At 43.4% G+C, this 25,123-nt stretch overlaps 2 protein-coding genes and 1 pseudogene across 6 annotated transcripts; 1 reads left to right on the forward strand and 2 right to left on the reverse strand.

Moving 5' to 3' along the window:
* Window positions 1–98: 98 nt before the first annotated feature.
* On the forward strand, window positions 99–8,920 carry lim2.5 (lens intrinsic membrane protein 2.5). Of its 2 annotated transcripts, none has more exons than XM_020498227.2 (5): window positions 99–311; window positions 2,108–2,319; window positions 2,805–2,954; window positions 3,151–3,285; window positions 8,042–8,920. In XM_020498227.2, the coding sequence occupies exons 2-5, from the start codon at window positions 2,145–2,147 to the stop codon at window positions 8,101–8,103; spliced, it is 522 nt and encodes a 173-aa protein (XP_020353816.1). In that variant the 5' UTR covers window positions 99–311; window positions 2,108–2,144; the 3' UTR covers window positions 8,104–8,920. The 2 variants fall into 2 exon arrangements, with proteins under 2 accessions (XP_020353816.1, XP_031642485.1); XM_031786625.1 differs by having other exon boundaries at window positions 310–505; window positions 8,042–8,321.
* LOC109902123 (free fatty acid receptor 2) lies at window positions 8,253–23,532 on the reverse strand. Of its 4 annotated transcripts, none has more exons than XR_004202468.1 (4): window positions 23,481–23,532; window positions 14,500–14,739; window positions 9,983–14,342; window positions 8,253–9,770 (listed from the first exon to the last, which is right to left on the reverse strand). XR_004202468.1 is itself a non-coding variant. In XM_020498226.2 (4 exons), the coding sequence occupies exon 4, from the start codon at window positions 12,408–12,410 to the stop codon at window positions 11,457–11,459; it is 954 nt and encodes a 317-aa protein (XP_020353815.1). In that variant the 5' UTR covers window positions 12,411–12,419; window positions 12,805–14,342; window positions 14,500–14,739; window positions 14,876–15,215; the 3' UTR covers window positions 10,572–11,456. The 4 variants fall into 4 exon arrangements, 1 of the variants encoding a protein (XP_020353815.1); XR_004202467.1 differs by lacking the exon at window positions 23,481–23,532 and adding an exon at window positions 14,876–15,215; XM_020498226.2 differs by lacking the exons at window positions 8,253–9,770; window positions 23,481–23,532 and adding an exon at window positions 14,876–15,215 and having other exon boundaries at window positions 10,572–12,419; window positions 12,805–14,342.
* LOC109902125 (free fatty acid receptor 2-like) lies at window positions 9,556–10,871 on the reverse strand (annotated as a pseudogene).
* Window positions 23,533–25,123: the final 1,591 nt, after the last annotated feature.

Genomic DNA, 25,123 nt, shown 5'->3' on the forward strand with positions numbered 1-25,123 from the left:
ACCCCCCCCTCCAACAATCCCCATGGTCGCTCAATGGGAAAGAGCCACGTGCCTCTGCGCCCACCAGCTCAAGTGCATTTGTTCTCGCTGATTGTTGTTGTAAAGGATTTGCCTCCATAGACAGAAAAGAGGAGCGGATAACTTTTTGGAATTCGGCCTAGGGGGTCCTCTTTGACTTTTTGGAATTCGGCCTAGGGGGTCCTCTTTGACTTTTTGCTCACTCCAGGCTTGCACTCTCTCTCTTTCTCTCTCAGTCTTTCCCTGTGGAAAGGTTGACACTTAAGAGGGTTTATTTATCCTGAAGAACTCAGGTAAGATGCATCCTGGTACTTTACTCTTGGTGCTGTTATGTTGTGTTGCCAGATTGGACCGTTTGGACTGATTGGACTAATAAGCAAGCGTATACATTAAATCTGTGTGGAGTAAAACATTGTAGCCATATGGGAGACAGGTGGGCAAAGAGGGACACTTCTGTCCATGGAGAAAAATAGCAGAGCTCCTGAATGTAAGCATATTTTTCAAAGACTAAGGAAGACAATTAAATGGTTAAGGGCTAATTAGATTGAAATCATTCAGTACTAATCAGAATGAGATAATGCTTGAGTCTCTAAAGCGAAATAAGTAAATTATTTTTCTTCAATCATTGTCATTTTATGTCAAAGTATGCATTAAAATGAATGCAATCACAACCAATTGAGCATTCTACAGATATTGACTTCAACGCTTGACCTCAAGTAACGTTCAATGCAAGCATGTTGAATGTAGCGCATGTCGTACATGGGCTGGATGGCCAAGATGGATGCAAAAAGTATGAGGCATCCATTAGTCTCTGCAGTACATAGGGCCTTGGTGAATGGTCTGACTGTGTTGCAAATAGTATTCACTTTGCGTTGAACCACTGAACTGAATGTTTATTTTCTAGTTCCGCCTCGGGTGCAAGATCAATGAGTAAAACAGTGAGCTCTTGGTTTCCTCAACCCTGAAGGAACCTCTATGGACATTTTATCATCTGGAAACAGGTGTTCCAGAGGTGTTATGACTGTTGGCTGGATGGTCATGAATCACTGTCTCAGGAAATACCATCCAGCTTCTATATCCATCATTTGTTGTTGGTTAGTTCTACATGAGCATTTCTTGGAGCCGGGAAATACTTACAACACTGCCCCTCCCCCACTCTCACTTTGAAATGTAACACTTCCATATTTCAGTATAACCACTCTTGTGGAGTGTTTGTGTATTTTTGTATGCGTTTGAGGTTACTGAGCTGACGTCTCTACAATGCATGCGGGTAATGGAAAGCGTAAGTGGATTGCACAGTGTTGACAGTGGTACAGAAATTGAACATGTACAGTTCAAAATAGAGTCCATACGGTCTCTGTGCAACTACAGAGACACTTTGCCATCCTGTGCTATTGAATATGACACATGTTCACGTGTGTCCCTGCAAATAAGGAAGTGATACTGTGTTGCTTCATCTGGTTTGTGCTGAGTGTGTGTCACGTCTCTGCGCTGTTGCTGAGTGAACACAGTCAAATATGTGTTGCATGTGCCCCATATTTGACTGTGTTGCATGTGCCCCATATTTGACTGTGTTGCATGTGCCCCATATTTGACTGTGTTGCATGTGCCCCATGATTGACTGTGTTGCATGTGCCCCATATTTGACTGTGTTGCATGTGCCCCATGATTGACTGTGTTGCATGTGCCCCATGATTGACTGTGTTGCATGTGCCCCATGATTGACTGTGTTGCATGTGCCCCATGATTGACTGTGTTGCATGTTCCCCATGATTGACTGTGTTGCCTGTGCCGCATGGTTGCCTGTGTTGCCTGTGCCCCATATTTGACTGTGTTGCATGTGCCCCATGATTGACTGTGTTGCATGTGCCCCATGATTGACTGTGTTGCCTGTGCCCCATGGTTGACTGTGTTGCCTGTGCCCCATGGTTGCCTGTGTTGCCTGTGTTGCCTGTGCCCCATGGTTGCCTGTGCCCCATGGTTGACTGTGTTGCCTGTACCCCATGGTTGACTGTGTTGCCTGTGCCTGATGTTTCCCTGTATTGACTGTGCCATTGACCCTGTCCCTCTGCCTTGCTGTGCGCTGCAGTGCGTAGAGCCTCGCCACCGTCGCAGTGTCACTCAGGATGCACAGCTTTATGGGAGGGGGCCTGTTCTGCGCCATAGTGGGGAACATTCTGCTGGTGGTCTCAACTGCGACAGACTACTGGATGCAGTACCGCCTGTCGGGCAGCTTCGCCCACCAGGGCCTGTGGAGGTATTGCATGTCGGGCAAGTGCTACATGCAGACAGACAGCATCGGTGAGTGGGGCGCACTGGGGACCCATAGCACCACTGGGACTGCCTGTACGGCATCCATATTAGGACGTCCCTCAGTTGTCAGATGAAACTCCCTTAGTTGAATGACTTCCTAATGTGAATGCTGTATGCCTGTCCTACCCATGTTCAGGACTACCAAGGAGGACTGTAAATGAAGGAGACGACTGAATGACTGAAATAGCAACATGTGTCATTAGACTCAGACTCAATAGAATCAATACGTTTTTTAGACTCAACATGTCTTTACAGTTAACTATGGAGGCAAATCATGCACCCGTTGTCCCTAATTGGCTGGTACTAGTTTAGGTGAAAAATTATATTTGGAGCATTAGACTGGCGTGTGGGCTTGCGACTTTCTCTAATCTTTGAAATTGTATCTGTCCTCTCTTTTTCTTGTTTTATTCCTCTCTCTCTCTCTCTCTCTCTCTCTCTCTCTCTCTCTCTCTCTCTCTCTCTCTCTCTCTCAGCCTACTGGAATGCCACCCGTGCCTTCATGATCCTTTCGGCCATGTCGTGCTTCGCCGGCATCATCGCAGGCATTCTCTCCTTTGCCCATTTCTCCGCCTTCGAGAGGTTCAACCGCTCCTTCGCTGCAGGGATTATGTTCTTTGTCTCCAGTGAGTCCCACTGGACATTGCGAAGCTAACAGAGCTAGACACAATACACAAATAGTCACAGCTTCAATACACAAATGTAAATGAATCCAGGACAAATCATTTTGTCTCTGTTTACAGACCCGACCACAATTTTACCTAGAATTCTGTCTACTGTAAATTGGGAGTCCGAATTTGTCCTGTATTAACTCTCCGCCAGCTCTATTTGTTCTGCTTGCAATGGCCATCTACACTGGAGTGACGGTGAACTTCCTGGGGAAGCGATTCGGTGACTGGCGCTTCTCTTGGTCCTACATACTGGGCTGGGTGGCACTGCTCATGACCTTCTTTGCAGGTAAAAATGAAAAAAAGAATACATAAATATGGCTAGAGGGCACACTTGCCAGAAAGTCTGTTTTAGCATGGGCAGCACCATTAAAAGCTTATACAATTTAAAAGGTGTCAACTGGGTGGGACTTCCTGTAGGTTAAGGAAGGATCATAGAATTCCATCCAGGTCAGCGGGAAGGATCAGCCAAAGAATTATACTCTGAGCAAACATTCCAACACTGCAGGTGGCAGTAAATCACCAACTTTGGCTGTATGGCTGTTTTGACAAAAAGCACAATCACGCACAGTAGGAGGCTGTATGCACTTTTTCCTTTTGTTTACAGACCGCCGATAAATGTATAGAAAAAGATAATATGCCAACTGCTTTATTCTCTGTCCCCAACGCACTAGATGGACAGTTTTGATAGCCTTTAGCCGTACCCTCATCCTACTCCTCCTCTGTTCCTCGGGTGATGTGGAGGTTAACCCAGGCCCTGCGTGTCCCCAGGCGCTCTCATTTGTTGACTTCTGTAATCGAAAAGGCCTTGGTTTCATGCATGTTAACATCAGAAGCCTCCTCCCTACGTTTGTTTTACTGCTTTAGCACACTCTGCCAACCCTGATGTCCTTGCCGTGTCTGAATCCTGGCTTAGGAAGGCCACCAAAAATTCTGAGATTTCCATACCCAACTACAACATTTTCTCTCCAGAAAATATTTCTCTCCAGAAATAAGTATCTCACTGTTGCCGCCAGTTATAGACCCCCCTCAGCTCCCAGCTGTGCCCTGGACACCATATGTGAATTGATTGCCCCCCATATATCTTCAGAGTTTGTTCTGTTAGGTGACCTAAACTGGGATATGCTTAACACCCCAGCAGTCCTACAATCTAAGCTAGATGCCCTCAATCTCACACAAATGATCAAGGAAACCACCAGGTACAACCCTAAGTCCGTAAACATGGACACCCTCATAGATATTATCCTGACCAACTTGCCCTCTAAATACGTCCGCTATGGGTCCGTGGTCAAACGACCACCCCTCATCAAATGCTCCCTAAATCACTTCTGCGAGCAGGCCTTTCTAATTGACCTGGCCCGGGTATCCTGGAAGAATATTGACCTCATCCCGTCAGTCGAGGATGCCTGGTCGTTCTTTAAAAGTAATAACTCTAGGCTAGATGGGACGCTACTGTCCCATCTGACCAACATCCAGTGAAAGTGCATGGCGCCAAATTCAAACTACAGAATTGTAAATATTTAACATTCTTGAAAATACACATGCAATATGTTAAAATAAAGCTTAACTTCTTGTTAATCCAGCCATGGTGTCAGATTTCAAAATGGCTTCACGGCGAAAGCAAACCATGCGATTATCTGAGGACAGCACCCCATCAAACAAACACAGACAATCATATTTCATCCCACCAGGCGCGACACAAAACTCAGAAATAACTATATAATTCATGCCTTACCTTTGAAGAGCTTCTTCTGTTGGCACTCCAATATGTCCCATAAACATCACAAATGGTCATTTTGTTTGATTAATTCTGTCGTTATATCTCCAAAATGTAAATTTATTTGGTGCGTTTGATCCAGAAAAACACTGGTTCCAACTCGCGCAACATGACTACAAAATATCTAATAAGTTAACTGTAATCAAACAACTTTCCTAATACAACTTTAGGTATTTTTAAACGTAAATAATCAATCAAATTTAAGACGGGATAAACTGCGTTCAATAGCGGATAAAAACAAAGTGGAGCGAGCTTTCAGCACACTAGACTCAACCCTCATTCTGAACAACCCTACTTCTTCATTTCTCAAAGGAAACTCATCAACCAATTTCTAAAGACTGTTGACATCCAGTGGAAGTGATAGGAACTGCAAGCAAGTGCCTTAGAAATCTAGATCCACATAGAAAACCCATTGAAAAGAGTGACCTCAACAAACAAAAAAATCCTGGATGGTTTGTCCTCAGGATCCTGCCTGCCAAATAAGTTCTGTTATACTCACAGACATCATTCAAACAGTTTCAGAAACTTCAGAGTGTGTTCTATCCATATATACTAATAATATGCATATCCTAGCTTCTGGGCCTGAGTAGCAGGCAGTTTACTTTGGGCACGCTTTTCATCTAGAAATGAAAATACCGTCCCCTAGCCTAGAGAGGTTAAATAAGCAAGAAATGCAGAACTAAGAACAGATATAGCCCTTGGTTCACTCCAGACCTGACTGCCCTTGACCAGCACAAAAACATCCTGTCGCGGACTGCAATAGCATCGAATAGTCCCCGCGATATGCAACTTTTCAGGGAAGTCAGGAATCAATACAGTCAGTCAGGAATGCAAAGGCTAGCTTTTTCAAACAGAAATGTGCATCCTGTATCTCTAACTCCAAAAGGTTTTGGGACACTGTAAAGTCAATGGTGAACAAGAGCACCCCCTCCCAACTGCCCACTGCAGTGAGGCTATGAAACAAGGTCACCACCGATAAATCCACGATAATCAAAATCTTCAATAAGCATTTCTCTACGGCTGGCCATGCTTTCCTCCTTTCTACCCCAAACCTGGCTAACAGCGTCGCACCCCCTGCAGCTACTTGCCCGAGCCTTCCCAGTTTCTCCTTCACCCAAATCCAGATAGCAGATGTTCTGACTGAGCTGCAAAACCTGGACCCGTACAAATCAGCTGGGCTAGACAATCTGGACCTTTTCTTTCTAAAATTATCCACCCACATTGTTGCAACCCCTATTACCAGTCTGTTCAACCTCTCTTTCGTATCGTCTGAGATCCCTAAAGATTGGAAAGCTGCCACGGTCATCTCCCTCTTTAAAGGGGGTGACACTTTAGACCCAAACTGTTATAGACCTATATCCATCCTGCTCTGCCTTTCTAAAGTCTTCGAAAGCCAAGTTAACTTATTTCGGATCATTATTATTATATAGGTCACCTCGACAACGTCCGGTGAAATTCAGAGCGTGAAATTCAAAATACAAAAGTAGTAATATTAAACATTCATAACAATACAAGTGTTATACACCATTCTTTAGCTTAGTTTCTTTGAAAGCATAGCATTTGATCGTCTGAGGACAGCGCCTCACCCACTTCCTGCATTAACATGAATTCATATCCTGCACAGGTGTCACAAAACTCAAAAATGGCGATAAAATAAATTACTTACCTCTGAAGATCTTAATATTTTTGCAATCCAAAGGGTCCCAGTTATACAATGAATGGTCGTTTTGTTTGATAAAGTCCTTCTTTATATCCCAAAAATGTCAGTTTATTTGGCGCGTTTGATTCAGAAATCCACTTGATCCAACTCGCCCAACATGCCTACAAAGGAATCTAAAAAGTTACCGGTAAACCTCGTCCGAACAATTCAAACAATGTTTCTAATCCAACCTCAGGTACCCTAATATGTAAATAATCGGAATATACAGTGTTCAATACCGGAGAAAAAGATAGAGGAGTGCGCACTCATTCACGCGCGCCAAAACACAGAGTCCTTCTGATGAATACTTTGAAAGAATTCGAATACTTCTTCATTTTTCAAAAAACAAGCATGAAACAATTTCTAAAGGCTGTTGACATCTAGTGGAAGCCATGGAAACTGCAATCTGGGTCCTAATTATCTGACTTTCCCATAGAAAAGCATTGAAAAGTCCAATGACCTCAACAACAAAAAAGTTCCTGGATGGATTGTCCTCGGGGTTTCACCTGCCACATCAGTTCTAATATACGCACAGACAATATTTTAACAGTTTTAGAAGCTTCAGAGTGTTGTCTATCCAATGCTACATATGCAAATCCTAGCTTCTTGGCCTGAGTAACAGGCAGTTTACTTTGGGCAGATTTGCCCCCCTACTTTGGGCAGATCTGCCCCTTAGCCCAAAGAAGTTAATAAACAGATCACTGACCATTTCGAATCCCACCGTACCTTCTCCGCTGTGCAATCCAGTTTCCGAGCTGCTCATGGGTGCACCTCAGCCACGCTCAAGGTCCTAAACGATATCATATCCGCCATCGATAAAAGACAGTACTGTGCAGCTGTCTTCATCGACCTGGCCAAGGCTTTCGACGTCAATCACCGTATTCTTATCGGCAGACTCAATAGCCTTGGTTTCTCAAATGACTGCCTCGTCTGGTTCACCAACTACTTCGCAGACAGACTTTAGTGTGTCAAATCAGAGGGCCTGTTGTCCGGACCTTTGGCAGTCTCTACGGGGGTACCACAGGATTCAATTCTTGGGCCGACTCTTTTCTCTGTATACATCAACGATGTCGCTCTTGCTGCGGGTGATTCCCTGCAGATGACACCATTCTGTATACATCTGACCCTTCTTTGGACACTATGTTAACAAACCTCCAAACAAGCTTCAATGCCTTACCTCCTCAAGCCATTTGCACACACTGTATATAGACTATATAAATACAAAAATACAAAAATGGAGGAGCTGCCAATGCTGTCACAGAAGCGATCAATGGCAAATATAGGAGTATGCCCTCTTTTGTTCTCTATGGATAAGCAGAACTAGAATCAAATGGCACATGTTCTTCTCATCTCCTAAGTAATTATTTGAAATCCAAAATTGCTAGTCGAATTGTCAAACCAAACACTGCAGAATATCATCAATTGTTCTAGTTTTATTGATGAAACATGCAGACAATGCGCTGGTGTTCATTGATAACAGGTAAGACACTATTCTTTATCTATCTATATGGGAACTACCTCAAGTAGCATGGATGCTGGACAGTTGATTTACCATTTTTTCTTTTGCAGGAATATTTTACATGTGTGCCTACAGAATGCATGAATGCAGGAGAGTGGTGGGTCCACGCTAAAAGAGAGAGGAAAGCCAGTGGAAAGAAAATCGGGACATTTTGGCACCGCAATTCCAACGTGATGAAAGAATCAAGCTTACACCAATAGACATATCCCTGAAATATAGAAACTGTACTGAAAAATTGAGAACCAAAGATTAATACAAATGTTTGATTCTGCCTGAGCAGTTTATGTGTCATTTTAATAAAGCTATAACTCTCTTTAGCAGTAAAACATTTATACTCTTTGTTACATTCAGCCTTGAAACTCTTGAATACAGAAAGGTCTTTGCAACACAAATGTGTAACTGATTCATGCCAATACAAATGGAGGTAGAAAATATTTAGCAATATGTGTCAATTAAAATGGGTAACACAGCACATACTCTAACCAAACAAATTCATAATTCTAAAGGGTAACAACCAAGCTTTCATATAGTGTGCAATTCAAAAGGGTAACAGAAGCTACTGTGATGAAACAAATGAATCATGTATGAAGTGCGCACTTTTGTAAATGGAATGTAAAACATTTGAACATTAAAATATGAATGACTTTGGCAAGAAAGGTACAGTTCACAGAAATGTGTAAAACACAAACTACATATTATCTTGAAATATACCGCACATAGCTAGGTCTCTCCACGAATAGAGTGCCTTTTGTCATTTCAATGGAATCACATGCATCTATGCTTTAACTAAGCCAAGCCTTTTTTCATTTGTATTTATTTACACATTCTAATAGCAGTGTGTTTTCATTAAAGTAAGGTATTTGTTTCTCTCTGAAAATCCCCATTTGGCATGTCCATTGTCGTCTTTGTTCACCTTCTACGAAACATATCTACAAGTCCAAGTTATTTTGTTACTTTAGGAAAGTAATGTCTGAGGATTCCTACTTATTTAATGATTCATTTACATTTGTCCCTCAGGTTTATGTTAACCCTGTAACATGACCTGAACTCACGTTTTAATATGGTAAAACTATTAGTTTTTAAATGATTGAATCCAAAGAAAAACTTACCATCTGGTAATATAGCCATATCATAGTGTAAAAGCAGGTGAGCTGGTTCTACTTTTTTAGGCCATTTGCTTTGTGCTGGAAAACACGTCGATAATAACCCATCAACCCTGTGTTACCCATAGATAGATAGGCTAGAAATGTTTTCAACAAGTTACTAGAAATGTTTTTGTTGGACTTGCATTGCAATTGCCTCCCGCTGCTGTACACAACATGCTTCCATTCACCCTGTCACAAAGGGAGTTATGGCGGATTTAAGATAACATTGTTAACCCTATTACAGTCAATCCTGTCACTTGAATTTGAATTTGTATAGTTATTCTTCTTAATTGAACCTCTTGAGATGGGAAAACGTGTTTTTTTGAATGAAGTTGAACATTTGCTCTTTATGATAGAATTAAAACAATTGGTGAAATGAATAGTTATTTTTGACAAAACTACCCAAAAGGCACCTTGGAGTAAGGTGATTACATTTTCTACTCTTGGCCCATATTGGCTATTGTGCTTTCCCTTTGGACTGCAGCCTGACCCTGTCGCAGTCCCAGCATCTTGCAGATGGCCATCTTGGTAGTGATGCGGAAAGCAGAGGAGAAGAAGTAGAAGATGATAGGGTCCAGGCAGGTGTTGAAGGCGCTGAGCAGCAGGGTGTAGTACCTCCACGAGGGGCTGGAGCCTGTGAAAAAAAACCAGCACATGGGAGACGTTGTAGGGAAAGACACACACAAGGAAGACGGACAGAGTACCCAGCGCCATCCCGATGGCCTTCTGCTTCTGGCCCGGGCTAATCCTGGGGAGCGTGTACAGGATCCAGATACAGCGGAGGTAGCAGAAGATGCAAACTATGAGAGGAACCAAGCAGAGCATGATGAAGAACTCCAGACGCACCGGGAGGAGGATGGCCAGCTGTTGTTCGGTGAAGTCCTCGTAGCAGACGGAGGTGTTGCTTGGGGAGAGGTCCGGATGGTGCTGGATGATGAACACGATGCTGCAGTGGGCGGTGGAGAGAAGCCAGATGATTGTGCTGGCCACCACAGAATAGAAAGGTTTGTGAAGTTTGTGGTAGGCGATGGGATAGGCCACCGCCAGGTAACGGACCACACTGACAGCCATCAACAGGAGAGAACTGGTGTAGATAGTGGAGAAGAAGGTGTAGGAAGTGATGGAGCAGAGGAACTCGGGCAGGTTCCACAGCATGCCGGAGGCTGCCTCGTACATCTTGAGAGGCAGGAAGAGAAGAAAGAGGAGGTTGGACACAATCAGGTTGAGCAGGAGGATGTCTGTGGGAGTGGGTTTGTTGTGGATCTTGACGCTGAAGGCGTAGAGTGCCAGGATGTTGGCAGGCAGGCCCATCAGGATGATGTAGACGGATAGAATCACCTCACTTTTCACCCACACCATGGCTCTGAAGCTATAAGGTCAACAAAACCAAAAATAACACATTCAGGGTGCCCAATAATCATATTTTAAAATCATACAAATGTAGCTGTTTTTAATGATCAATGTATTTTTGTTACAATATCTCAGCCAACTTCTTATCACCAATGAATGAATCACAATTAGCTTATAGCTACATTCTCCACACAGTACACTTGCAGCTCAACAGTGAAAACCTTAAAGGGAGAAGTATAACACATTCTTAATTCCAAATGGTCATAACCTACCTGGCTGTGGATGTGTATTTATTTTGAATCAGGAATTGGAGAGCTCAGCCATGTGTATTCAAGCTTCCCAAGAAGGTCGTTACTTTGGACAAAACAGCAGAATGTTCTATTTACATGTTCTAGCATATCTAGCAGTCAAGCAGACCTGTTTGAGTGCACAGCAGACTTATTGAACAGTGCAAACATGAGGAGGTGAGAGTGCATGGTAACGATTAACTAAAATGCAAAACATTGCTGTGCTTACATCTGATATTACATATGTGTAGGAGGGAGGGAAATACCTATGTCTAATTTTAATATCGATTTTGTAAATAGTGTGGAAACAGACATTGACTTCCCAAGAGACCAGTCATGTAAATGATAACAGAATCCTAACATGTATTTTTCCATGTGCCCAAGGTTGATGTAACATCATATGTGTATTAGCATTTTGCTAACACTTGACGAGTACTGTAGCAACAAACACTAATTGTTACTGTATGTGTCCATGTGGTTGTATGTGTCCAGGGACCAACTTGGACCAACCCTGCTTAGCTTCATAATTAAGTGAGCAGTGGGATGTAGGTTGGTATTCTGCTGGCAGGTATGCTGCTGGCAGGTCTCTCTCTTGTCTACATCGTTGGCTGTGAACTGGTGACTGTCTGCCCCGTAATATGGCATCCATATTAGGAAGTCTTCAATTGTCATCAAAAGCTCTGTCACTTGTCAGACAAACCTCCCTCAGTTGTGGCTGGGTTACTGTGTCCCTCTATGTCTCTAGTGTTGTTTTGAGCTGTCATGAAGACACCAGGGGTGCTGTTCCTTCGCTTCCCAGTTAGGATCCTCTTCATGGTGGCCTGGAACATGGAGGAGGAGAAGTAGAACGTCACAGGATCCAGGACGGTGTTGACCGTGGTCAGGAGCAGAGCATAGAGCCGCCACTCCACGTTGTCTTGGATGATGAACCCCTGTACATGGGTGACATTATAGGGCAGGAAGCAGACAACAAAAACAAGCAAGGTCCCCACAGCCATTCCGACGGCTCTCTTCCTTTTCTCTGCACAAAGGTTAGGGGTCCTATTGAGGATGAGGATGAAGTTCAGGTAGCAGAACACACAGACCAGCAGTGGCACGATGTATAGAACCACACACAGCTCCAAGCGCATGGGAAGCACCACCTTCAGCTGCTCCTGTGTGAAGTTGTCATAGCAGGAATATAAATCAGATGAGGTCTGGTTCTCCACGATGTAGATGAAGCAGAGGTGGACCGAGCTGAAGACCCACACCCCCAGGCTGCTCACCACTCCGTACAATGGCTTGCGGCGGAGCCTGTACTGGACAGGGAAGGCCACACACAGGTAGCGGTCAACACTGACCACCATCAGCAGGAGGGAGCTGGTGTAGATGGTGGAGAAGAAGACGAAAGAGGTAACGTTGCAGAGAAGCCTGGGGAGAGTCCAGACCATGCCGGAGGCTGCCTCGTGCATCTTGATGGGCAGGAAGAGCAGGAAGATAAGGTCGGACACAGTCAGGTTGAGCAGGAGGATGTCTGTGGGAGTGGGCTTTTTGTGGATCTTGACGCTGAAGGCGTAAAGTGCCAGGATGTTGCCAGGCAGGCCAATCAGGAAGGTGATGATGTAGACAGACAGAATCACTCCACTCCTCACCACCATGGCTTTCAACTGAGGACGAGCAGAGAATGACAACAACTATCATCTATATTTGATCATATAGCACACGGTTTTAGCTGAAAAATAGTCAACTCTAAATTAAGATCAACCATTATCTCAAATGATGATGTAATGGATGCAGCTTGCTGAGGAAAGTTTGAAATGAAAATGAAACCATCCATGAAATCATCTCCTATTCCATTTTTTATAGTTCAAACCCAAGCTCCGCCATGTCGAAAACAAAAGCATCATGGTATAATGTAGATTGTTTAGATTGTTTTTTGAGATGATTGCATCAGCTCCCAGTATTAGGCTATCTAATAACATAAATTTGCAGTGCGCTGTCAGGACCAACGCTTAAATAACAATAATGAACAGTCATTGAAGTATTACTCACGCTATCAACAGTTCATCAAACAGAGGATATGGTGGAAAGTCCAAGGCTATCCGCTACACAGGCTTCACGGAAAGTTATTTGTGCAGATTAAAGTCACTTCTCTCCTCAGCTTGGTTGGGGAGGACTGTCCACCTCTTTCAAATTACATGCTCCTAATTTAATTTGAAAAAAATGTTCTCTCTAGCTCATTTTATCAGAACAAGTAAGCAGTCAATGAATGGGTGGTTTGTATATAATGAGATAAGCAACGGTGTAATAAACCAAGTGTAACAGCCATCACTGGGCCTAAATCATTGAAGTTTTGCATAACTGTCACCATAAGGTGTCCCTTTGACTAGGGGGTTAATTAAGGTGCTACATACACTCTTAGAAAAAGGGTTCCAAAGGGTTATTCAGCTGTCCCCATAGGAGAACCCTTTTTGGTTCCAGTTAGAACCCTTTTGTGTCACGCGAAGCAGAACAGGTGAACCCAGGTGAACAGGTGACTGGGATGAGGTGACCAAGGTATTTATTAAAACACAGGGGGAAGATTGAGGGCAGGCCAGGGGGAGCTAAGGCAGGTTGCAGTAAACCAGGTGCGGAGGCCGAGGCTGGAGCGAGACATGTTGGGACAGGGTAAGCAGATCCAGAGGGGAATCCAAGGGAGCCGTAGAGTGGGGGATCCAGGACAGAGTAGCAGGACTGACGAGAAGTAGGACTGGAGACAGGGACCAGAGTCAGAGTGGGCAGAACTGTAGTAGAGAGGAAAACAGCCTCAGTCAAGGGAAGACAGGCACAGCAGGACAACAGGATCTAAAAAGGAACATAGACTGACTGAGCAGAGATTACGATCTGACGGCGTGGAAGTGGCAGGGCTGAGTATTTGTAGAGGTCTTGATTATGGAACAGGTTGCAGCTGGTGGGAATCTGCTCTGACTCCAGCACACCTGTCTCTGCCCACACAATCACACACACACACAGAAAAGGAAAGAGCACTGGGGGAGTGGAGGCAGGTCAAGGAGACACCGGATGAGCAGTAGAGGGCATGGCAGGAGCAGATGTCAAATTTGGGGTTCCAGGTAGAATCCTTTTGGGTTCTATATAGAACCTTCTGTAGAAAGGGTACTACCTGGATGGAACCCAAAAGGGTTCTACCTGGAACTAAAAGAGTACTACTAGGAACCAAAACGGGTTCTTCAAAGGGTTATCCTATGTTACTTTTGGGGATTGCTGTACCTTAGGGACAGGTTGCCTTAAAGACAAAAACATCTCAATGAGCTTGAACATTATTATTTGTTGTATGTAAAATACAGATGCAAAAATGAGAGCACCTTAGAGGGATATCCAAAGTGGAGAGATTAGAGCTGGCCTTTGGTCTACAGATAATGTAGAAGGGAGACGTCATTCAAAATGACACCCCTAATATGGTTTAATATGTGACATCATCATCATCAAGAACCATACAAACCTCTCTCTGCAACGTATTCTGCGTACAAACATTACAGCTCCCCACAGAAAGACACTTACAACTGCCAGAGCAGTCAGCATCCATGGCAGAACTGTGTTCAAAGAAAGACAGACAGAGAGAGACAGTGAGAGCAAGAGAGAGAGAGAGAGAGAGAGTGGGGACACATGGGGGGGCAGAGGAGGAAGAATGACAATCACTGTGTGCCGATTATAATGACAACAGAAATTCTGTACTGAATGCTTACTTACACTGTCCAGCTGTGAATTTTGTGTCAAGGGGCAGCTGCTAGATGTCAGTGGCCAGTGAGTTACTGGGATAGGACATTTTGCCCTGAGTTGAATTCATTTGGATGCTTTGGCCTCCCTGTCGTCTGATTCAGATATACCTGCCTGGCTGGGGGTTGCTGTCAGCAACACACTCCAGGTTGACACTATGACCTTCACTGACTGGCAGTTCATCCACCATCACCTTCACACCTACAGGGGCATCTGTTAATAAAGTAGACAAACATGTTTTGTGACTTTGTAGTCGTTTGTTCTGTAAAATTGTAGATTTATTTAAGTGATGGCCTGTGAACGGAATAATTACACAACTGAGAACAAACAAGAAAGACCAAAAACGTACATGAGATGTTAAGAATGACTGGTTGACTCTCAGTTTGTACTCTAGCGAATTGAGCTGTGCATTTCATCTGTTTTTCTGTGCAGTTGGCACGTTCCTCTTCCTTGTATTGTCTCAGTAGACACCCACAGCCCTCCCTTTTCCTCCATGGAAGTCACTGCTGTAGAATTTACAGGCAAACGGCTCCAGCGAAGGGATGGAGGAGAGGATGGGCAGGAATGCCAGACAGTACAGTTGGCCTGGAATAAGGCTCCATTGTTGGATAGTTGGTTGATCCATAGAAGTACAGTGCATTTGGAAAGAATTCAGACCCCCTCACATTTTCAACATTTTGTTACGTTTTACAGCCTTATTCTAAAATGGATTCAATCGTTTTTTTCCTCATCAATCTAAGTCTTGTCCTGAAGCCACTCCTGTGTTGTCTTGGCAGTATGCTTAGGGTCGTTGTCCTGTTGGTTAGGTGAACCCTCGCCCCCGTCTGAGGTCCTGAGTCCTCTGGAGCAGGTTTTCATCAAGGACCTTTCAATACTTTGCTCCGTTCATCTGCCTCTCAATCCTGACTAGTCTCGCAGTCCCTGCCGCTGAAACACATCCCCACAGCATTTTTATTTTTTATTTCACCTTTATTTAACCAGTTAGGCCAGTGGAGAACTGTCACGCCCTGACCTTAGAGATCCTTTTTATGTCTCTATTTTGGTTTGGTCAGGGCGTGAGTTGGGGTGGGCATTCTATGTTTTGTGTTCTATGTTTTCTATTTCTGTGTGTTTGGCCGGGTGTGGTTCTCAATCAGAGGCAGCTGTCTATCGTTGTCTCTGATTGAGAACCATACTTAGGTAGCCTTTTCCCACCTGTGTTTTGTGGGTAGTTATTTTCTGTTTTGTGTGTGTTTGCACTAGACAGAACTGTTTCGTTTGTTCAGCGTTGTTATTTTTGTTGTAGTGTTTTATTAAAAATCATGAACATGTACCACGCTGCACCTTGGTCCTCTTCTTCAAACAGCCGTTACAAGAACAAGTTCTCATTTACAACTGCAACCTGGCCAAGATAAAGCAAAGCAGTGCGACACAAACAACACAGAATTGCACATGGGATAAGCAAACGTACAGTCAAAAACACAATAGAAAAATCTATATTCAGTGTGTGCAAATGTAGTAAGATTAGGGAGGTAAGGCAATAAATAGGCCATAGTTGCGAAATAATTACAATTTAGCAATTAAACACTGGAGTGATAGATGTGCAGAAGATGAATGTGCAAGTAGAGGTACTGGGGCGCAAAGGAGCAAAAAAATAAATAACAATATGGGGATGAGGTAGTTGGGTGGGCTATTTTCAGATGAGCTGTGTACAGGTGCAATGATCGGAAACCTACTCTGACAGCTGATGCTTAAAGTTAGTGAGGGAGATATAAGACTCCAGCTTCAGTGATTTTTGCAATTAGTTCCAGTCATTGGCAGCAGAGAACTGGAAAGGAAGGTGGCCAAACGAGGAGTTGGATTTGGGGATGACCAGTGAAATATACCTGCTGGAGCGCATGCTATGGGTGGGTGCTGCTATGGTGACCAGGTAGCTGAGATAAGGTGGGGCTTTACCTAGCAAAGACCTATAGATGACCTGGAGCCAGTGGGTTTGGCGACGTATATGAAGTGAGGGCCAGCCAACAAGAGCATACAGGTTGCAGTGGTGGGTAGTATATGGGGCTTTGGTGACAAAATGGATGGCACTGTGATAGACGTCATCCAATTTGCTGAGTAGAGTGTTGGAGGCTATTTTGTAAGTGACATCACTGAAGTCAAGGATCGGTAGGACAGTCAGTTTTACGAGGGTATGTTTGGCAAGCATGAATGAAGGATGCTTTGCTGCGAAATAGGAAGCCGATTCTAGATTTAACTTTGGATTGGAAATGCTTTATGTGATTCTGGAAGGAGAGTTTACAGTCAAACCAGACACCTAGGTATTTGTAGTTGTCCACATACTCTAAGTCAGAACTGTCCAGAGTAGTGATGCTAGACAGGCGGGTACGCGCAGCGATCGGATAAAGAGCATGCACTTAGTTTTACTTGCATTTAAGAGCAGTTGGAGGCCACGGAAGGAGTGTTGTGTGGCACTGACGCTCATCTGGAGGTTTGTTAACACAGTGTCCAAAGACGGGAGAGAAGTATACAGAATGGTGTCGTCTGCGTAGAGGTGGATCAGAGAATCACCAGCAGCAAAAGCGACATCATTGATGTATACAGAGAAAAGAGTCGGCCTGAAAATTGAACCCTGTGGCACCCACAAAGAGACTGCCAGAGGTCCGGACAACAGGCCCTCCGATTTGACACACTGAACTCTATCTGAGAAGTAGTTGGTGAACCAGGCGAGGCAGTCATTTGAGAAACCAAGGCTATTGAGTCTGCCGATAAGAATGCGGTGATTGACAGAGTCGAAAGCCTTGGCCAGGTCGATGAAGATGGCTGCACAGTATGGTCTTTTATTGGTGGTGGTTATGATATCGTTTAGGACGTTGAGTGTGGCTGAGGTGAACCCATGACCAGCTCGGAAACCGGATTGCATGGCAGAGAAGGTATGGTGGGATTTGAAATGGTCAGTGATCTATTTGTTGACTTGGTTTTCGAAGACTTTAGAAAGGCAGCGTAGGATAGATATAGGTCTGTAACAGTTTGGGTCTAGAGTGTCTCCCCCTTTGAAGAGGGGGATGACCGTGGCAGCTTTCCAATCTCAGACGATACGAAAGAGACGTTAAACAGGCAAGTAATAGGGGTTGCAACAATTTTGGTAGATAATTTTAGAAAGAGAGGGTCCAGATTGTCTAGCCAAGCTGATTTGTAGGGGTCCAGATTTTACAGCTCTTTCAGAACATAAACTATCTGGATTTGGGTGAAGGAGAAATGGGGAGGCTTGGGCAAGTTGCTGTAGTGGGTGCAGAGCTGTTAACCGGGGTAGGGGTAGCCAGGTGGAAAGCATGGCCTGCCGTAGAAAAATGCTTCTTGAAATTCTCGATTATCGTAGATTTATCGGTGGTGGCAGTGTTTACTAGCCTCGGTGCAGTGGGCAGCTGGGTGGAGGTGCTCTTAAAATCTCCATGGACTTTACAGTGTCCCAGAACTTTTTGGAGTGTGTGCTACTGGATGCAAATTTCCGTTTGAAAAACTAGCCTTAGCTTTCCTAACTGCCTGTGTATATTGGTTCCTAACTTCCCTGAAAAGTTGCATATCGCGGGGGCTATTTAATGCTAATCTGGTACGCCACAGGATATGTTTGTGCTGGTCAAGGGCAGTCAAGTCTGTAGTGAACAAAGGGCTATATCGGTTCTTAGTTCAACAGTTTTTCAACGGGACATGCTTATTTAAGATGGTGAGGAATGCACTTTTAAAGAATATCCAGGCATCCTCTCTAAGGAATGAGGTCAATATCCTTCCAGGATACCCGGGCCAGGTCGATTAGAAAGGCCTGTTCGCTGAAGTGTTTTAGGGAGCGTTTGACATTGATGAGGGGTGGTCGTTTGCCCGCGGACCCATTATGGATGCAGGCAATGAGGCAGTGATCGCTGAGATCCTGGTTGAAGACACCAGAGGTGTATTTAGAGGGCAGGTTGGTCAGGATGTTATCTATGAGGGTGCCTGTGTTTACGGATTTAGGGTTGTACCTGGTAGGTTCCTTGATAATTTGTGAGAGATTGAGGGCATCTAGCTTAGATTGTAGGACGGCCGGGGTGTTAAGCACATCCCAGTTTAGCTCACCTAACAGTATAAACTCTGAAGATAAATGGGGGGAAATTAATTCACATATGGTGTCCAGGGCACAGCTGGGGGCTGAGGCGGGTCTATAACAGGCGGCAACAATGAGAGACTTATTGCTGGAAAGGTGGATTTTTAAAAGTAGAAGCTCAAACTGTTTGGGCAAAGACCTGGATAGCATGACAGAACTCGGCAGGCTATCTCTGCAGTAGACTGCATCTCCACCCCCTTTGGCAGTTCTATCCTGGCAGAACATTTTGTAGTTGGGTATGGAAATGTCAACATTTTTGGTGGCCTTCCTAAGCCAGGATTCAGACATGGCTAGGACATCAGGGTTGGCAGAGCGTGCTAAAGCAGTGAATAAAACAAACTTAAGGAGTTTCTGATGTTAACATGCATGAAACCAAGGCTTTTACAGTTACAGAAGTCAACAAATGATAGCGCCTGGGGAATAGGAATGGAACTGGGGCTACAGGGCCTGGGTTAACCTCTACATCACCAGAGGAACAGAGGAGGAGTAGGATAAGGGTACCGCTAAAGGCTATAAGAACTGGTCGTCTAGTGCTTTGGGGACAGAGAATTAAAGGAGCAGATTTCTGGGCATGGTAGAATAGATTCAGGGCATAATGTACAGACAATGGTATGGTAGGATGTAAGTACAGTGGAGGTAAACCTAGGTGTTGAGTGATGATGAGAGAGGTTTCGGCTCTGGAGGCACCAGTTAAGCCAGGTGAGGTCTCCGCATGTGTGTGAGGGGGGACAAAAGAGCTATCTAAGGCATTTTAAGAGGGACTGAGGGTTCTACAGTGAAATAAAACAATAGAGCTACCTAAGACAGTAGTAGACAAGGCATATTGACATTAGAGAGAGTTATAAAGCAATCACAGGTGTTGATCAGGAGAGCTAAGACAACAACGGGTAAATGGCGATGAAAGGGCAGAGCGGGTCAGTTAGGTACATACAGGACCTGAGTTTGAGGCTGGGGCCGACACAGCGTTCAGAAAAGCTAGCGGGCCAGGGTTAGTAGAGGGTTCTTCAGCGATATCGTAACAACAGAATAGCCTGTTGAGACCACATCGGGCGATCAGATCTGCAGTCCAGTCGTGATGGATCGGCGGGGCGCCGTGTCGACAATAAAGGGTCCAGGCCAATTGGCAAAGGAGGTATTGTAGCCCTAGAATTAGCTGGTACATGGGCCTAGCTCAAGGCTAGCCCAAGGCTAACTGGTGCATGCTTCGGGACAGAAGCGTTAGCTAACAGTAGCCACTCGTTTGCAGCTAACTAGCTGCGATGATCTGGTGTAATGATCCAGAGCAGCAGGAATCTGGTGATGTGGTAGAGAGAAGCAGTCCAATATGCTCTGGGTTGATATCGCGCTGTGCATACTGGCAGGTGTTGTCCAAGCTAAGGCTGGTTGGTGACCGAGAAAAAGGTGAAGAGAGTCAACCATTACTAACAAAGACTAGTAGCTAGTTAGCTGGCTAGCTCCTGATGGAAGTTCCAATTATAAAGAATAAAAATAGCAGATCCATACAACATTAGGTGAGGCGGGTTGCAGGAAAGTATATTTAGTTTGTATATAGAAAGTGAGATAAAGATATACAGCGGGGCAAAAAAGTATTTAGTCAGCCACCAATTGTGCAAGTTCTCCCACTTAAAAAGATGAGAAAGGCCTGTAATTTTCATCATAGGTACACTTCAGCTATGACAGACAAAATGAGAAAAAAAATCCAGAAAATCACATTGTAGGATTTTTAATGAATTTATTTGCAAATTATGGTGGAAATTAAGTATTTGGTCACCTACAAACAAGCAAGATTTCTGGCTCTCACAGACCTGTAACTTCTTTAAGAGGTTCCTCTATCCTCCACTCGTTACCTGTATTAATGGCACCTGTTTGAACTTGTTATCAGTATAAAAGACACCTGTCCACAACCTCAAACAGTCACACTCCAAACTCCACTATGGCCAAGACCAAAGAGCTGTCAAAGGACACCAGAAACAAAATTGTAGACCTGCACCAGGCTGGGAAGACTGAATCTGCAATAGGTAAGCAGCTTGGTTTGAAGAATTCAACTGTGGGAGCAATTATTAGGAAATGGAAGACATACAAGACCACTGATAATCTCCCTTGATCTGGGGCTCCACGCAAGATCTCACCCCGTAGGGTCAAAATTATCACAAGAACGGTGAGCAAAAATCCCAGAACCACACGGGGGGACCTGGTGAATGACCTGCAGAGAGCTGGGACCAAAGTAACAAAGCTTACCATCAGTAACACACTACGCCGCCAGGGACTCAAATCCTGCAGTGCCAGACGTGTCCCCCTGCTTAAGCCAGTACATGTCCAGGCCCCTCTGAAGTTTGCTAGAGAGCATTTGGATGATCCAGAAGAAGATTGGGAGAATGTCATATGGTCAGATGAAACCAAAAAATAACTTTTTGGTAAAAACTCAACTTGTCGTGTTTGGAGGACAAAGAATGCTGAGTTGCATCCAAAGAACACCATACCTACTGTGAAGCATGGGGGTGGAAACATCATGTTTTGGGGCTGTTTTTCTGCAAAGGGACCAGGACGACTGATCCGTGTAAAGGAAATAATGAATGGGGCCATGTATCGTGAGATGTTGAGTGAAAACCTCCTTCCATCAGCAAGGGCATTGAAGATGAAAAGTGGCTGGGTCTTTCAGCATGACAATGATCCCAAACACACCGCCCGGGCAACGAAGGAGTGGCTTCGTAAAAAGCATTTCAACCCCATAGAAAATCTTTGGAGGGAGTTGAAAGTCCGTGTTGCCCAGCAACAGCCCCAAAACATCACTGCTCTAGAGGAGATCTGGAACAGGCAGTTAACCCACTGTTCCTAGGCCGTCATTGAAAGTAAGAATTTGTTCTTAACTGACTTGCCTAGTTAAATAAAGGTAAAAAATATATATATAATAATAATCTGCATGGAGGAATGGGCCAAAATACCAGCAACAGTGTGTGAAAACCTCGTGAAGACTTACAGAAAACATTTGACGTCTGTCATTGCCAACAAAGGGTATATAACAAAGTATTGAGATAAACTTTTGTTATTGACCAAATACTTATTTCCACCATAATTTGCAAATAAATTCATAAAAAAATCCTACAATGTGATTTTCTGGATTTTTTTTTCTCATTTTGTCTGTCATAGTTGAAGTGTACCTATGATGACAATTACAGTGATGGATAGGATGCTGAAGGTTATAGCTATTAAACAAACAATCAATCACCCAATCAATTAATCAATTGATAAAGGAAAACTATATTTTGGTATTTGTTTCATTAGCCCATTGTTGACATACTCCCAAAATGTTTTGCTTGTCAGAAATCATGTTTTCAAGATGTGTAACTTTCTAAATACAGAAATACAGATTGCTGACAAGCAAGGCTTTTTGGAAATGTTCCTTTAAATCAATTAAGCACTTTTTATTTATTCATTTTTGCTTGAATATGGATTGAATCACAACATAAATACATTCAGAATGAGTGTTTTTGTATATTTTCTAATTAAAACATCTCACTATACTGCAGCTCTAGCACTTGACTACATTAACCTTTACTTGCATAGGGACCTCCTCCCAGGAAAACCAGTGACTCATACATTAAGTGGGAAAAAAATCACCAGGTGAATGATAATGGCAAGGAGAAGCAATCAACATTTTAAAATTAACAGATTTTGTAGCTATTTTTCTGTTATTTTTACCACCCCACGTTAGAATTGGAAGACTAACATAGTCTATTAGCTAGAAAGGCAACTCCAAAGACATTTTCACAAAGAGCAGCTGTTTAGATGCTTAAACAAAGGTTGGCTATGTGTTGGCAAAAATGTATGTCTAAGTCAAGAAATCTTACCAACCACACTTGTAGTTGTAGCCTTTTTGCAGGTGCTTTATCAAAGCCTATGTCAGATACTCCAGTGAGTGTAATTGACTCCAATTAGTGTAATTTGCTCAGTATTAGGAGTTTATAAATAAAGTTGGCATTATTAGAAACAAGATATTCTCATATTTTCTACTGTAGGTATGTAATTCAAATATAGTTTATTCTGTTATTGCTTGCGATATTCATAAAAACATTGAAATAAACAAACAAAAAAATTCCACCCAAAAATATACAGTATAGTCGTGGACCCCCTGCAGTACCGCCGCTGACCCCCGGTTGAATACCCCTGAGATAGAGCCATGAATACAGGGAACTTTCCTCCACATCAAATAACTCAAAAGAACAGTAAGATCTGATTTTTTAAAAACAGATTAAACAACGACTCAAGCCACAACGCGGACAGTGAAGAGACACTATGCGCACACACACACGCATACTTACACTGATACTCCAACACATACACACACACACACAATCACTCCCACACACACACACACACACACACACTCTAACACACACACATTTTAATATTGTAGTATTCCACATTTATATAGTATATTTGTAATAATAGAGTAATAATGTAATGTCTTGTATGATGTATTGTTTTATTTATGATGTAGACTGTTGTTTTGTTTAGATGTAATCCTTTTGTTCCTGTTTGTACCACAGGAGTACAGGGGTCCCTTGTGGGGATCCGTATGTGGATCCTAATAAATACTTAATACTAGGTCCCATGTGGCTCAGTTGGTAGAGTGTGGCGCTTGTAACATCAGGGTTTTGGATTTGATTCCCACGAGGGGACCAATACGAGAAAATAATACAAATGTATGTCGCTCTGGACATCTGGACATCACCCCCAGTGAATAAAAATTAGATAACAAATAGAAAACTGTATGGTTTGTGCAATCATTGAAATGTTGTCACAAATCCCCATTAATCTAGAGATTAACATCATGCCTTACCTTCAGAGTAGGTGGTGAGCATCTGTCTGTCTGTGTTGGCCCTCTGTTCCTCACACAAAGCGAAACCCACTACATCATCCTCCCCTTTATTCTTTTCAAACAGGAAACTCACTGAGTCTGTCTGAGCCTACTTTCCAATTGGCCAAGAGTTTGTTCTATTGTTAGCTTTCAAACACACCTTCGTATTTGTTTGTTTTTTGGTAAATACTATTGGTACATTCAATGATATGAGAGTAAGTTTAAGAGTTTTAAATACCTTGAAAACATTAAAGGTTATACAGAACGTAGGTCATCATAATGCTGTGAACAATTACATTAGGTTACAATAAAGAACAATAAGGTGGATATTTCACGTCTTTGTTTGTTTTGTGGTGAAAAAAACAGCGTTATACTTTCAGTAAGAGCAATATATCTTTGTGAAAGTACAATAGACCTACATTATATTCATGAAAAACTAGAGAAACTGCAGGTTTTCCATCTCCAGTACCTTACTTATTCTGTGTCTGCCTACATTTCCCAGCACACACCTTTCCTCCTCCAGATAGGAACCGCTAGACGCCTCCCTTCCCCCGTCCACGGACCCCTCATTCTTCTTCTTCATCCACTTCTTCTTCTTCCAAATCACACTGGAATAAAACACATCCTCCCCCTCCTTTGCAGTGCCTTCTCCTGGATTTGTAGCAGTGTCAGCGATAAGATTGGGCAGGCTGGTTCGGTCGGTCTCAGAGATGGCTTTGGGGGAAGGCAGGGGTTTGGGACCTGGATTCGGGGCCTCTAGGTCTTGTTTGCGTCCCTGTCTCCTGGCCTGACTCAGTATCATGCTGTTGGCGTATATGTCTTCTTCTGGCGCAGGAGGATCCTGCAATAACATACATTTATAGACATTTAACAGATTCCATCAAAACATATAGTCCAACATTTGTATCACAACTAAAGTTACATAAATAAGTGAAGCATATAGGAGTAGCCGTTTCCTTGTTAGCCGCTCAGCACAGAATAGCCGCATGTGCGCACTCCCTCAAAATCGGTTGGAGAAAATATCCTTTCTATTTCATTCAGCCTTGTTCAATTGTATTCTTCATACTATATAATACTTAAAAATAATGCCATAGCATTCTAAGCAAATCTTGTCTGCTAAATGAACTAGTGTAGCCCACAGCCATTTGGCATAGCTGGATCAGGACCTAACATAAGGACAACTCAGAGTATGCTATTCTGTTCTTCTGAAATAGACTACATTTTCTTCATATCATGTTTCTTTAGACTTGTCTAAAACAAATAATGAATTACATTATGGATTTATTAGACTTTTAAAATGTAGATGTTCCAAAGGTCTGCATCAGTGGCTTGTAGGTTATCTGTGGAAGCCAGGAGATGCTAAGTGTGTTTATGTTCATTACCGTGAGACCGGCAGTTATTTGCTTGACAATCACCCGGCTGATGAAATTTTGCGACCACCACAGCCCTAGCCAGGCCATGAAAGGGTTTTCCTCCTCTTCGTCTGAAGAGGAGGCATAGTAAGGATCGGACCAAGATGCGGCATGGTAAGTGTCCATGGTTGTTTATTTAAACACATAAACTGAACACTCAATGAATACAAAACAATAAACATAAACAAAACCATAACAGTACCGTGTGGCGAA

The sequence above is a fragment of the Oncorhynchus kisutch genome, linkage group LG13 (assembly GCF_002021735.2).
Source record: "Oncorhynchus kisutch isolate 150728-3 linkage group LG13, Okis_V2, whole genome shotgun sequence".
NCBI classification, from domain to species: domain Eukaryota; kingdom Metazoa; phylum Chordata; class Actinopteri; order Salmoniformes; family Salmonidae; genus Oncorhynchus; species Oncorhynchus kisutch.